The sequence below is a fragment of the Spinacia oleracea genome, chromosome 4 (assembly GCF_020520425.1).
Source record: "Spinacia oleracea cultivar Varoflay chromosome 4, BTI_SOV_V1, whole genome shotgun sequence".
In the NCBI taxonomy this organism is placed as follows: Eukaryota; Viridiplantae; Streptophyta; class Magnoliopsida; order Caryophyllales; family Amaranthaceae; genus Spinacia; species Spinacia oleracea.
In genome coordinates, this window is record NC_079490.1 from 141,855,037 (window position 1) to 141,869,601 (window position 14,565).

Below are 14,565 nucleotides of genomic sequence, written 5' to 3' on the forward strand. Positions count from 1 at the left end.
TGGGTTCGGGTCGACCCAACAGGTTAAGAGATTTTGGAATGCGCATTATATTTTCATTTATTTAGGTGATAAATATACAAAATATGGGCACAAATTAAAAAATTGCCTAGACAAGTTTATATTTAATCAAATTCAACATAAAATGGCGTATAATTCAAATTAAAATCGTATTACACAACAATAGTAAAAACGTGTTTATTATGCTTAAATTTTCTCATAATCTCATTTATTACTATAAATACAATGATTTTCAATTGGTCGGTTCAAAACGGGTTCGGTCTGGTTTTGATCCATTACTTTTCGGGTTGCTCGGGTTCGGATAAAATCGGGTTACGAGTCACAAAATCTTGTTCAAGACCCAGTATTTTCAGATCGAGTTTGAGTCGATTTTTGGGATCGGGTCGATTTTTGACGGGTCTACTACCAACAGTAAACTGATGCGACAGTTGTAAAGTCCTTTTTCAGTCCAATGTAAATTGTAAAAGTCATACAGTCTGATCGCAGGCTTTGTAGCAGCCTCTTGAGCTAATGGTGGCAGTAGTACTTATGTATTCCCTGCATACCTTGCTTATTACTTGTATGTCCTCTGTTATGTAAAACATTCGCTATTTACCAATTAATACCATACTGAATCTTCAAACTAATCTAAAAACTAAAGAAAATAGAATGTTTAGCCGAATAATCAGCAGATAATCTTGAACCAGATCATCGCAATGACTGGATACATTAGAGGAAACCCTTAATTTTAGCCTCATTTTAGTTAAACAAGAAAATTTGTTGTAACTTGGATATCACACGATCCTTGTGATAGATAATTTTTGGTGTACTGAAGCACGCGGCTTTGCTGTAAGTCACAATGTCAATACAAGATTATAACTCAAATAACCCTGTATAAAAACCTTTACAATTGGGCTTAAAGAACACTTTTTAAGCTCATTCAAACACTTGAAAATGGTTCATCTGAATGCTCTGTTTGCTAGTGGAGAAATTACAGGAAAGTCACAAACATTCTTATAAATAAATACCGTCTTGATCTGAATTCTGAAAGACAGCTTCAAAGTTCAAATGAACCTGTAATTATCTCTTTTTAATCTCACTTGCAGCTTATCTAACTGATTTGTCTCAAAGGCGTACAACATTTTATCGCGAACATCTCAATGAATTCTCTAATTTCACTGTTTACTTCGATTCAGGTTGATGGTTTAGTACAGGAAGGGGAATCTAAGAAATTTTATGGATTTTGCAAAGATCCCAAAAAAGGATTAAGAAGGGGTTAAAAGATTGTTCTAGGATGTGTATGGATTTAGAAGTTTACTTTTCACTCAAAAAGTATAAATACATGAATGAGGAAGTGTGTGACAAGGAGAGTGTGTTTGCTTAAATGGCAGTGGGTTTTAAGTTCATAATCCTTACCTGTATGCTGTAGTACAGTAGTAGGCTGGTAGCAGCCTCCTTCAAAAGATAAATAATGTAGTGCTGCAAACGCAAGTAGATTCAGAAGTGACAGGAAAAACAAACACAAGCAAGCAACACGATACGAGAAAAAAATGAATCAAGTCGATCAACACATACTGTGGAAAAGACAGTGACAGAAGAGCATTGCAAACAGGACATAAAATCAAGCAATATAACTCTTAGCTATGGTAGATAATGCAGATTTAAACATAGGCAACTCAGGAAAAAGTGGTTCACAGCATCAATCAGTTTGATCATTGATTCATTAGTATATGAATAATAAACAACATCAATTATTAGAATGGACATCACATGCTGCAAGATATGTTTGATCCAATTAATTCTGTTAGTTTACCCTGCTGACTTCTGAGATTCGGTTGAAGTACATCAAACCCGTTAGCCGTTACTCGTTAGGCCAATATATAGCCAAGTCAAATTTACCTAGACCTAGGTCTTTGTTTTTACATTTAGTCATAAAAATACCTGTACTTTCTAGTCGATCGATCATGAAAAATACTTTGTATTATACAAGGTTTCCCTAAACTTTTTGTGAATTCCAATGTCAAGGCGAGATTATAGCTAATTACCCATGTGTAGAAACCTGTACAATATGAGCTTAGACTCCTAGAGAGCACATTTTAAAGATCAAGTAATCCTGATACAAGCTCAACTCAAAGCACTTCAAAAGGGTTCATCTGAAATGTGCGCTCTATCTAAATAAATACATTTTCTAACTAAATACTGTCTTGATCTGATTCATCTGAAAGACAACCTTGCAAATGAACCTTTTAATCTCAGTTGCAGCTAATTATTTGACCGATTTTTCTCCCTAATCCCATATTTTTTCCTGCCTGCCGCAACTTCTTTTGAAACAGAAACACATTTGAATTTCCTGATCCAGTCATCTTTGCTACATCTCATTCTCCTCAAACAACCTCTTAACCATTTTCGAACACATACACACATGTCAAATGAAACTCCTCAAACACACTCATCAGTCATCACCACAACCTAATCAAATGTCTCAACCAAACACTTAAATCTTGAACATGTTGACCATCAACCTGATGTCAGACAGTCTACAACCACCGGAACACTTGGAGAACTATGTCTGAGATGCTGAAAGAGTGACAGACCACTGGTGGTGCATATGTCTTTTTTTATTATTTTTTATTATGTTCCCCCAGATCAGAAAGCTTTAATCAGTCAAACTTATGTGACTTGGTTGAGCCAACAAGCCACCTAAAAGCTTCTCAGAATTCTGTTTGGGTTGCAAGCTATGAAGAAGGAAATTGACGCTTTAATAGTTAATAGATCATGGGAATTGGTAGTACTGCCTACAGGAAAGAAGGCAATTGGGTGTAAATGGTATCTAAGGTCAAACTGAAAGCTAATGGCAGTCTGGAAAGGTTAAAAGGCTAGGTTAGTTGCAGTAAGAGATATGGGGTTGGACTATGAGGAGACTTTTAACTGGTGGTTAAATGGCCACATTCTGATTGCATCTTGTCAAGGAAGTCTACATGAAAGTTCCGGAAGGGTATTCTAATGCAAGTAACATGGTTTGCAGACATAAATCTTGTATGGCTTGAAACAAGCATAAGGCAGTAATTTGCTAGATTGAATGAGGAACTGCAGATCAACTGACTTTAAAGGCTTATTCAGGCTTGAATTGGGCAGCCTGCCTGAATAATAGAAGATCAGTGACTGGGATATGTATTCTTACTTGGAAATTCACTAGTTTCTTGGAAGTCTGAGAAACAAAGTACCATCTCCAGATTCTCAAGTGAAGCTAGTATAGAACGCAGTGACATGGTTAGTCAGGCTATAACAAGACCCACATATTACATGCCTCAAGTCTGTTACTCTGAATTGTGATAAGCAAAGTGCGATACACATAGGGAAGATTCCTGTCTTCCATGAACGATCATAGCACATCGAGTTAGATTGCCATTTTCACTCGAGAGAAGGTTTTTGAAGGTCTCATCGAGCTCACATACATGCCTATGCAAGAGCAAATTACAGATGTGCTTACACAAATATCTACTCTCCAAGAGTCCAAACTAGGAATATATGGACTTCAATAGCTCGAGGGATGTGTTGGGGTACACCCTTCTACTGCTGACTGATCTAGTCTAGCTAAGCAAGAAGATAGCTCAACACCTTATTAAGTTGTTTAATGCATCATTACACTTACCTACAATGAAGGAAGTTGGTTACATCTTCCTTGTCTTTACTTCTATTGAAATAGTTGGCATATAAAATGGAATCAATGATCAGATAGATCGTAATTCAGTTTTTACACTAAATCAAGAATGATCTCTCTTTCTCAATCCTCCATTTTTTCACTTAGCTCAAACTAGTTCATCTTCTTTTTTAACTGATTTCAATAAAATGAATTAGATGTTCTCGTGTTCATCTGATCTAGAACTTCAATAAAAGGTGTTTAGCATTTTATCACAAATGAATGCCTAAAAGGCAGTGAGCATTTTCTTCTATAATGTGACAATAGTTTCACTCTAGGGGAACATGTCAATGACTTTATAAGGTAAATATGTTTACTGAAATTCTTTTTCACTATGATTTTATAAAGAGACAGAATACATACCTTCAAGCTGTAGTAATGCAGCCTCCTTCCTGAAACGTAAATTTCAGTGCAAACTAAGGTTAATTCAGAAAATATAGGACATAAAAATTACGCAACCAACATAATACGAGAGAAAATTATTGATGGATCAAGCATTGGATGGCAAAAGGACATAAATACAAGCAAATACACCTTAAGTCGTAAGGAGCTTTTAGTTTTACTTCATCTTCCTGTTTACGAAAACATGCTTTGAACTCTTTTACCTAAAAGGTGATGAACATTGCAGATTACAAGATCAAATCGCAAAAATCATGCTTCAAGGATTCAGAAAGTGTCATAATATAATCATTTCCATATTACTGAAAAAAATCAACGACATCAGTTATCAGAAAGGATATTGCATGCCGCAGTAGATCAGATATTCAGATCTGATCGTGCCAGCTCAAGGCATGATCATCATCTATTCATCTGCATGTGGTATCACATCCCATGATAACCTACACAAGTTACTTATCAATACCACACCTTCACCCTTAGGATATCATCTTAATAAAATTATAATCTGGTAACAGCAAAACCTTATTACCGCTACATATGAGGCCTTCTTACCAGATTTGGCAGTTCATTGTTTGATTCATTAATACATGTCAATGGGTGCCGCAGCCATTGAGAGAAACTTTAGGATGTTTTTGGTTTAGCAGCGTCACTCAAAAATATAAAAACATGAATGAGCAAGTGCATGAGAAGGAAAATGTGCTTGCCAAAATGACAATGGGTTCCAAATACATAATTCTTACCTGTACGCTGTAGTAGGCAAGCAGTAGCCTCCTTATAAGATGATTCAACAAGCTTAAGTTGATTCACAAATGACAGGAAAAACAAACACAGGCAACACGATATGAGAATGAAATGGATCAAGAATGTGGCAAAGTTAGTGGCAGTTAGCATCGCAAACAGGACATAAACCAACCAATATAAATGATAGAAAATAATATGGAGTACATAGGACTATAGGAGTATTTGAAGCTAATAGTAGATGAAATTTGATCTTATCAGCTACTAAGCTAAAGTTGCACAACTTCTGAAGGTATATAGAGGCCCAAAACCATACTGCTCAAGTGCTTAGCATCTGTTGTCTTTTACTGCAGTATTTAGATAAGTACACACATGATATTCTGATAACATATTCATATAATTTCATTAATGGCAATACTGCCTTGAACGACCTAGACAAGTCATCTATTACAACTACTGTACCCCAAATTCAAAATTTAACTAACCTGAGATATGTTTTCTCCTTTTACCTTAAAGAACGAAGCAGAGCTCTATCCTCTTTGGACTTTAACTTAGCAGCTCGTAAAGCAGAAACCAATTTCTCGAGTCTACTAAACCTAGCATCGAGTGCAGCTAGATATGACTCTTCAAAAGGATCACGAATACCAATATTATCTTCTTCATCACTAAGAATCACAACATCAACCTGTGAACTGTTTGCTTGCTTTGATTTGGCATCTTCCCTTGCTTCACCTTGTTCATCTTGACATGGCATGCTAGACAAGGTATTCACCTCAGATCCCATCAATGGCTCTACATCAGTTAAGCTTCTTCCGTTAACTGCATGCTGAGTACAAGTACCCTCACTCAAGTTCATAGAGCTTTCACTAATATCCTTTTCTTTGTCTTTCTCCTCAGAATTGCACTCAAATTTCCCTTTATCCTCCTCTACTCCTATCAGCAGATTCGTCACATTAGCCAAAACAATTTCATTGGTAATATGCTCTTGGGCTTGAGATAAAATGCTGCTTTTGCAAGATGGAGTGTTTTCATTGGGCATGGGACTACTACCCCGAACAACATTTGAATCCATAACCTCATTGCAAGTAGGAGATGATAAAGAAAGATGAATATCACTTGGAGAATGATTTCCCTCACCCAAGTTTAAACAACTTTCATCCCTACCAATACCATTGCTCTCAAGCTTTTCTTTTTCCTCTTCTGGCCCAATCAATGAGTTTATCAAACTACAGCTCACATTTTCATCAGCAACATAATCATAAGATGGGATGTCACTTCCAGTCCCAACAAAATCAGAATCCATAGCCTGATAACATGCAGGCAATGTTAAAGTCAAATGCAGTTTATTTGCAGAATGAATCCCCTCTGAAGACTTGTTTCCTTCAACCATGTTCATATTGCTACCATCCACCTTTATTTCCACCTCTTCCCTAATAGCAACATTGTCCTCGCATTTGTCTGAGTCCTCCACCCCCACCTGCAGATTAATTACATTATCTTCACCAAGTTCATCAGCTTGACAAGATGAAGAGTTTTCAATTGGCATTCCCCTGCTACTACTACCAAGAGAATCTACTACACCCATAGTATTATAAGTTGAACAGGAACGAATTAGCTTGCTGTTCCATTCATAATCAGCATTTACAACTTGGGAAACTTTCCTCAGTTTCCTTGTGCTTCTCTTCCGCCTCTCAAAGTCATCAGCAGGGAGAGACAACGCCAACGGTGTCCTCCACCAATCAGAGTAATTCAACGTTACATCTCCTTCAAATGAGCGAGGAGGTAAATAGAATTTCAAACCATCAAGAGGTTTGTCATAGCTATTCCAGGCGAGTTGATAATCATCAGCATTCAATCTAGGAACAGATAAGGGAATATCTTGGTCCAATGCAAACTGCATTGCTACTCTATTTGGAAGGTATTGCTCCACACAATCAACACCTACCAATTCACAAACCCTCAAACACCTTACAAATGATAAAATCTGCTCATCCACCTCCGAATTGACAAAACCTGACTTCTCCTTATCACAATAAAACTTAGGGAGTTCCCAGTTCTCCAACTGTAATGCATAAGGTCTCCACAAGAAATTATCTCCAGTAGATGATCCTATGTCAAACCTCAAGTTCTTAGATTTGTTAATCCCGTGCCAACGAGCAACTCTAGGCTCCCCTTTAACAAGAGGAGTGGGTTTCGGACCTAATGTCAGAAACCTCTCCCAAGCCCAGACATGAACCAATTGAAACTGTGCCCGAAGAACAAGCTTTGGACTATCATCTTCAGTTTCACCCTTAAACCTCACAATTTTATCCTTCAACAACCTCAAATCTCTATAAATCGAAGCAAGAACAACAGGGGCAAGCGCGAACCTAGTACCTCTACTAATACTAACAGCAATTGAGAATGCATTCAACGAGATAATATCGAAAGAATTCATTGTAAATACATACCTTGACAACCATAGAACAAGAAAAGACACATGCTCCAATTCACCTCTTTTCCCCTTAAAATACTTCAACCATGCAATGTGACTCACATGAATACTTTTAAATTGTTTCTTAATTCTTCTACAAGCTTCCATCAACTTCTCCTGCAGGATTTCTCCACCTACTGTTCTACCAAACTCACCTCTACACGAAATACCCGAAACTGAAAACCCTCCCAAAATCATAACATCCTCCAAAGTAATACTACATTCACCCCAAGAGAAAAATAAAGTGTTGGTCGCAGGACACCATTTCTCAGCTAATCTTATAATCAACTCCTTATCCCTCACAATATGGTAAGTTGAACACTTAATGGCATCGAAAATTCCCGCTTTCTTCCAAGTTTGTTGATGAATTTGCTGTAAATTTTCAACCCATGATTTCCAACCCTCAATTGGTTTTAACTTACAGAGGAACTTAACCCTCTTCTTAATCAGCAGGATTTGGGGGTTGGGAAGGTTTGAAGAAGGTAAATTAGGGCGGATTTGCTTAAATTTGGGGTTTGAAATTATGGGTTTTAAGAAATGAGCTTTTCTTTTTGTTTGTATAGCACCACTGTTTGGTGGAACCATGTACTCTTCTTCCCTCTCCTCAATCATGCTTCCATGTTCTTCTTCTTCCATTTTTTTCTGGGGAATTTTCTGCGATCAACAGAAATATCATAAAGTTGAAAGATGCAAAGGAAATAAAGAATGGACTAGGAGTAATGTGCTAATGTCTAAATCAACAGTACCTGATCGAGTATATTTTATGGAGTACTTTCTTTTGCCTTTTTAGAGGTAGACATTAATTCAAAGTATGTATGTTAGGTATATGCTTTCATTAAAATGGCAAGTTTTGGTGATTATAAAATGTACTTCCGTTTTTTTTTTTTTTTTTTTATCGGTATCCGATGAACATCACTGCCCTCCGTTTTTTTAGAAGTCACAAAATATAGTTGAATTCGATATAATAATGAGGGAAGTGAGGTTAGTTCATAATAAAAAATATTAAAAAAAAAAGTTGGTTTAAAAGTTATCAAAAATGAATTATTATGATTTAAGTGGACTCATAAGAATTAAGGAGTGGGTACTGTAAAAGTTACGTAGTAGAAAATAACGACTCCTAAAAAATACGTCATGAAATAGTAATTGTGACTCCTATACAAATACGGAGTATAGAGGGAGTACCACTTTACCAAGCTTAACTTCGCAAAATGTTTGTTGATTATATGTTTATGAGTAATGATAAGATCTGACTCATGAAATATCACCGTGAGAGTCTCACATTGATAAAAGAGGAGAAAATTAATCACTTAATAAGGTCGAATGACTACTCCCCTTATTGTCATGTGATTTTAAGATGAAACATCCGTTGTACTTGTTAAGTGAAGTCTCTCTCTTGATAACGGGAATGGCCTAGACCCATATTTAACAAGTACATTTTCACCCGTTGTCTCCCGTGGCCCAAAAAATCATAGAGTACAACTAGTAACCAGATATATTTGAGTGATAATTGTATTTTTGAGTACATTTCCTTTGATTGTGTCCTTGACCTACATGTGTGTTATAACACTAGAAAATTTTGATGAAAATGTGGGTTGTAACATTAGAAATTTTTGATGAAAATTGGTGATTTTAGATGGCGAATATTATGACTAATCAATTTAGATCTTATAACGATTTTGTCCCTCTGTTGTCTGAAAGGATGAGTAAATCTAATTTTTATCAAAAGGTCTTGTGCGCACAAGGTGTACAATAAATTTATTGTACACCAAGATAACTTTTACCCAATTTTTTGTAACTTTAACCTAGTTTTGATTAACTTTTATATTAGTAATGAAAAAGTTGATAGATAAACATTTTAATGGATTAAATGATTAATTTTATACATTATTAGTTATTTTGAAGAAATATGTTTTTTAAAATTAAAAAAATTATCACTAAAAAATAGATAACTTTTACATATATAAGCATAACTTTTAAGCATTTGGAGTTAACTTTTACTCCGGTGTACAATATTTATTATACACCCCTTGTAAAGAAGAATTTGTGAATTTTTATATCCTTGTAAAAGAATTAAAGAAAAAAGAGACCTGAACATTCGATCTTGTTTGATTTTTTGTTCCTATTTTGGGTAGTAATCTCAATCCCTAATTAAGCGCATGCATTTATCCTTAGAGCATAGTTATCAAACACCTTGGTTTTGGTCTTCAACCTAATAAAATATAATATTTTTTTATTTCTCTCTCCCCAACACCAAACTCAACACCAACAACATTTAACAACATTTATCAAACACCAAAAATTCATATCTCTCCTACATCACCCATACCCCCACCTACATTTATATCTCATGATATTGTTATGGGTATAGATAAGTATATATAATCAAATTATTAGTGGCATAATTAATCGTTATTAATTAAGTCAGTGACATATTAATTGTTTATTAATTAAATTTTATAATCGGCTAATAAATATTTAATTAAAAATACTTAAAAATTAAACTAAGCAAAACTTCACTTGTTAAGGTATATAATTTATATTAATAATAAACTTAACTTGTTACCTAAAAACTCGATCATTACAACCCTTAAATAAGTGGTATTGCATACTACTAACATATAACTAATGAATCACTAGTTTGTCTATATTTTTGCCAATAATTTTCAATAAGGTCTTCCTTGAAATATTTGTGTACTTCATGATCACACACTCGAGCTCTATTGGCCATATATGTTGATAAACTTGCAATGCGCGGTTTGAGGAATATTCAAAATGTTCATCGGTGTTCGTCCTATTTTGCCTTAGCCTTGTACTAGTTGAAGGTTCTGGTTGTTGTTCCTCATATTGTGTTGGATCATAGTAGAGTACTAAAGTGCATATTTATTAAACAACAAAAAATGAGTTGTTAGCCATTGTTTAAGTTTTTGTTAACAACAAAAAAAATTAAATAAGAGAGAAGAAAATAAAGATTTTTTTTGTGATCTAAAGTGGATCAATATTAGTGTCTATTTGTAGAGCATAAAAAAATAAAGACATTTATAAAAAAAAAAAAAATTGAGTTGTAATATTTTTATTTTATGGACATTGTAAATTTGCAATAGGTATGTATTTTTAACACAACAAATCTATGTCAAAAATCACATTGCAATTTTAAAAAAAAATAGATAACCAATAATTTTGGTCCCCATAGGACACATGTCAATATCTTCAAGCAAGACTTTGGTTTTCCATTTGGAGTTCATGAACACCAATTTTTTTTTGGTTTCATTATCTCTCTAACTTTCTCACTCATCTCTCTACCTCTTTTATTATTTTTTATTCACTTCTCTCTCCTAAACACCAAACCAAGGTGTTTGATAAATATGGTCTTATTCTACTTTTCTTTACCAACCCTTTATGCTGTAGACACCTACTTTTGTCCCCATTCCCGAAAGGGAAGGTTCGATGATGAGAACATAAATCTCCACTTGGCAACGCATCTCCTATAAAATAACGAATCTCGATCACCCTTTTCATTTCACCCGAACCTGCTATTTATAGAAACCTGCTAAAAATAGTAACTGCCGTAACGGGTAGTTGCTGAAAGTGGCAAGACATAAAAGATAGAAACCTGTCAGAATTAGGTGTTGTACTCCAACATAAATCCTAAAAGAGAGAGAATTTGCAAGAGGAATCATGTTCCTAGTATAATTCGAAAATAAGAGTTACGTATTAATTAAAATTCTAACGAACCCAGAGTTCGTAACGGGCCCAGACGCATTCCGTCATAAAGTTAATACGCACTAAAAGAATCGGATAAGTCTCAAACACTCCGGATTCTAAGAGTCCAAATCTGACAAAGAACTCGGCCCAAACATCATTTTCAACGCCCAGCCCTAGGCGCTGAAATTGCCTGGATCCCATTTTCAACGCCCAGAGCTGGGCGCCGAAATCTTTAACGCCCAGCCCTGGGCGCTGATATTACCTGGGTACGTGTTCTCTCCTAATTCTTCTTGGATTAGTGCTCTAAAATTCTATCTTTCCACGAACTCTTCCCTATAAATACAACCCCAAATTCGACGTGAAAAGAACACACAATTCATATTCTGAGTATTGACTCAGACCCCTAAGCCTAAGCCTCACGCTGCGAAATTGATCCCGCGTTCTGTCGCAATCGATCCAAAAATCGAACAGAACGTATCCTGTCCCTTGTAGCTGAAGAATTAAGCCCGGAAACTTGAGATTCGTTAAATAAAAGGAGAAATAGCAAAGCCAAAGTGGTTAGTTTTATGAGAACCGTGACGCACCTCTCAAGGGTGCGTCGTAATGTGTCCCTTTGCATGATTTAATCGCTTTCCTCGCCCTTTTATAAAACTGTTAAACTATTAAATCTGATTGTTCTATCACGCCTAATAAAGATAATATCTTGGGAAATTGAACTATCATGCTAGGTCCCTTAAATCAATCTAAACAAGATAATCACGATCGATCTAGTATTATGTGTTGCATATTATTAAAATCAATTCAGATTAGTTTAATAGTTAACGCATGTCCCTTCAATTATTTATGCTGAGCTAGTAAGGATATACTGCCTCTGGAGTTATCGAAGAGCGAGTACTCATCTCGGTAGTTACAGTCCCCCGAACCCTCAATCTCTACCTTGCGGGTGTACGTTGAGAGATCCCCATACCAGGGATCACAAGGGAACCTATGGTCGTCGTGGTCAAACATAATTGCACTCCCTTTATGTCACGATAACCGGGTTTTGTCAGTTTTTCTCATTGTCGTTAAAAACTGAATGGCGACTCCTATATTACTAGTCAATTGGGTGTAAACTCACAGGAAATCCAATTACACTTGATTTGACAAAAAGAAACGCCACGCCCACGAGGAACGAGGTCACGCATTAGCCTCGTGCTTTTTCGACCCCCTCACATATGCATGCTTTATTTATTGCTTTGAGTATGGAATAAAACACCAATTCGTTTTTTTTATCACCTATTAGTTTCAACTTTTAATTTTTCCACCAAAATATAAAAATAAGAGTGTCACCGTTTTAACGGATTCAATACTTCATATAAAAGAGAATTGAATGTTTGAGTGAAAAGGCCATTGCTACATTACTGCCTTTTTCATAAATACCATCCATGTCCCTTTTTATCCGGTTACTCCGCATGTTCCAACTGCCAACATCATTTGGCATTATGGCCATCCGTCAAACAATAATATACCCCTTTTCCCATTTTTTTTAATATAAATAAACTTTATCATAATTTTTAATAATCCTTTTTTTTGTTTTTTTGGATAAGTTTGGTATTTTTATTTCGAGTAAATAGATTTAAAGGTCCCTAAACTTTGCCAAAAGGAGCAGTTAGGTCCCTCAAGTTTCAAAATGAGCATTTAGGTCCCTCAAAATGGATGAAAAACGCTGCTTTTTGTTTTCCGTCACTAACGTCCGTTAAAATGCATTTAATAATATTAAAAATTATTAAAATAAAAGGAGAATTAATATACACGTAGATTAATGATTGAAAACAGATGATTTTGATGAAAATAAGCGTTTTCCAATCACTTAGCATTTTCAACTTACTTTTTCAATGTGTACACGTGGAAACCCTTCCAACTTCCCTCGTTTTTTCTGGTTCCTTCCTAATAATGTTTTGGCGGTAATTTTTTACTGTTCCCAACCCTATTTCCCCCCTTTTCACTTCCTATTTATATGGTCCCCCCCCCCCATTTTCACTCTCAGTTGTCTTTTTGCCATTTACTCACTCAAACACTTAAGAGAATTAGAAGTTATTACTCTGAGTTTTCTGCAAAAAAATGGGTTCTTGCGTATCAAACAAAAGGTCTGCTGATTCCAAGTGGGAAGCTCTCACCAGGAAGAGAACAAGAACAAGAATATCCAGATGGGACGAAGGTATTTTCATTCAATTTGTCGGTTTTTTCAATAAATGTTTGCAGTTGAGCCATGATAAATTAGGGCTTTTTTGTTAAGTAACTTTTTCCCAAAATTGGTGCATGCATGTTCTTGATTGTGGTGTTTTATATGTTAATTTAAACAATCGTGGGCTGATTTCGCATAATTTATCAATTGAAGTTGGAATTAGGGTTTCGTCCGTTTTTACTTTCCAATATTTAATTCGAATTGATGCTTGCATGTTCTTGAAAATGGTGTTTAATATGTTAAATTATACAATTGTTGCCTAACTTGGAATTAATTTAAACTAGATTTTGTAGTAATTAGGGTTTCACTTACTGTTTTTGATTCACTTAAATAAAAAACAAAGTTTGATTAATTCGAATTGATGCTTGCATTTTCTTGAAAATGGTGTTTCTTTAAACTATTGTTTCTTAATTTAGAAGTATTTTAATCTAGATTCCGTATAATAATTAGGGTTTACTTACTGTTTTATTGACTTTGGCCGTTACTTTGACTTTAGGAGCCCATGCTTTAAGGGAGGCACACCCCCTTTGCCATCATCAGGACATTCTAATCACCCAGATCTTCCCCAGGCTGGACTGGGAGGGGCAGTCTGCTGTGCAGAGTGTGTGCAAGCAGTGGCGTCGGTGGGCCAAGCTGCGGTACCGCCTCCCATACCACTACCCTCAAGGATGCTACCGTGCATGGCTGCATGAGTGGGTCATCATGGACATCATTGACAATGATGGTCGTGACTTCCACGCCTGGTTGGACAAGGACATGACCGTCTACTTTGACGGCTTCCCCCTCCTTTTCAAGGAAGAGGAGGAGTAGCTGGTGGTGGAGGCCATGCAGGGTGGGTGGTGGTGGCGCTGGTGGTGGCCCCTCTTTTGTCAAGCTTTTGTTGATCCAGCTTGTTTATAGCTTTTTTTATTTTTAATTTTCAAGGACAATTACATTACTACTGTCATTGCAATGTTGGTTTTTGTGGAAGGTGACAAATGTTGGTTTTTGGTATTTGTCACTGCTATGACAGTAGTTTATACTTAACCGTAGGCTTCTCCCTCAATAGTGGATTGAGGTTGTAATGTAAGGGTTGAAGCCTACCCTTTTGTAAATTCAAATGGAATGATCATGATGAATGAATGAAGATAACTGTTTCCTTTTGTTATCTCTTGTGTTGTTATTCAAGCTTTCATTTGGTTTGATTTCTTAAAGTTTTGTTCTTTTAATTGATATTGTTTTAACTTTGATCAGATGATGTTGATGATTTGACTTTGAACCCTTGCATATATGTGCATCATGGTGGTGAATGGGTTGTGCAAGGTGATATGGTTTATAGTGGGGGGAGGGTGG

The 14,565-nt window shown here is 35.8% G+C and overlaps 2 protein-coding genes across 2 annotated transcripts; one reads left to right on the forward strand and one right to left on the reverse strand.

The window, feature by feature from the left end:
• Window positions 1-5,212: 5,212 nt before the first annotated feature.
• On the reverse strand, window positions 5,213-8,188 carry LOC130459519 (uncharacterized). Its single transcript, XM_056826945.1, has 2 exons — window positions 8,054-8,188; window positions 5,213-7,961 (listed from the first exon to the last, which is right to left on the reverse strand). Exon 2 carries the CDS (start codon window positions 7,941-7,943, stop codon window positions 5,340-5,342), a length of 2,604 nt encoding a protein of 867 aa, XP_056682923.1. The 5' UTR covers window positions 7,944-7,961; window positions 8,054-8,188; the 3' UTR covers window positions 5,213-5,339.
• A 4,832-nt stretch (window positions 8,189-13,020) lies between these two features.
• LOC130459321 (uncharacterized) lies at window positions 13,021-14,380 on the forward strand. Its single transcript, XM_056826622.1, has 2 exons — window positions 13,021-13,206; window positions 13,730-14,380. The coding sequence occupies exons 1-2, from the start codon at window positions 13,110-13,112 to the stop codon at window positions 14,041-14,043; spliced, it is 411 nt and encodes a 136-aa protein (XP_056682600.1). The 5' UTR covers window positions 13,021-13,109; the 3' UTR covers window positions 14,044-14,380.
• The last annotated feature ends 185 nt before the right edge of the window (window positions 14,381-14,565 follow it).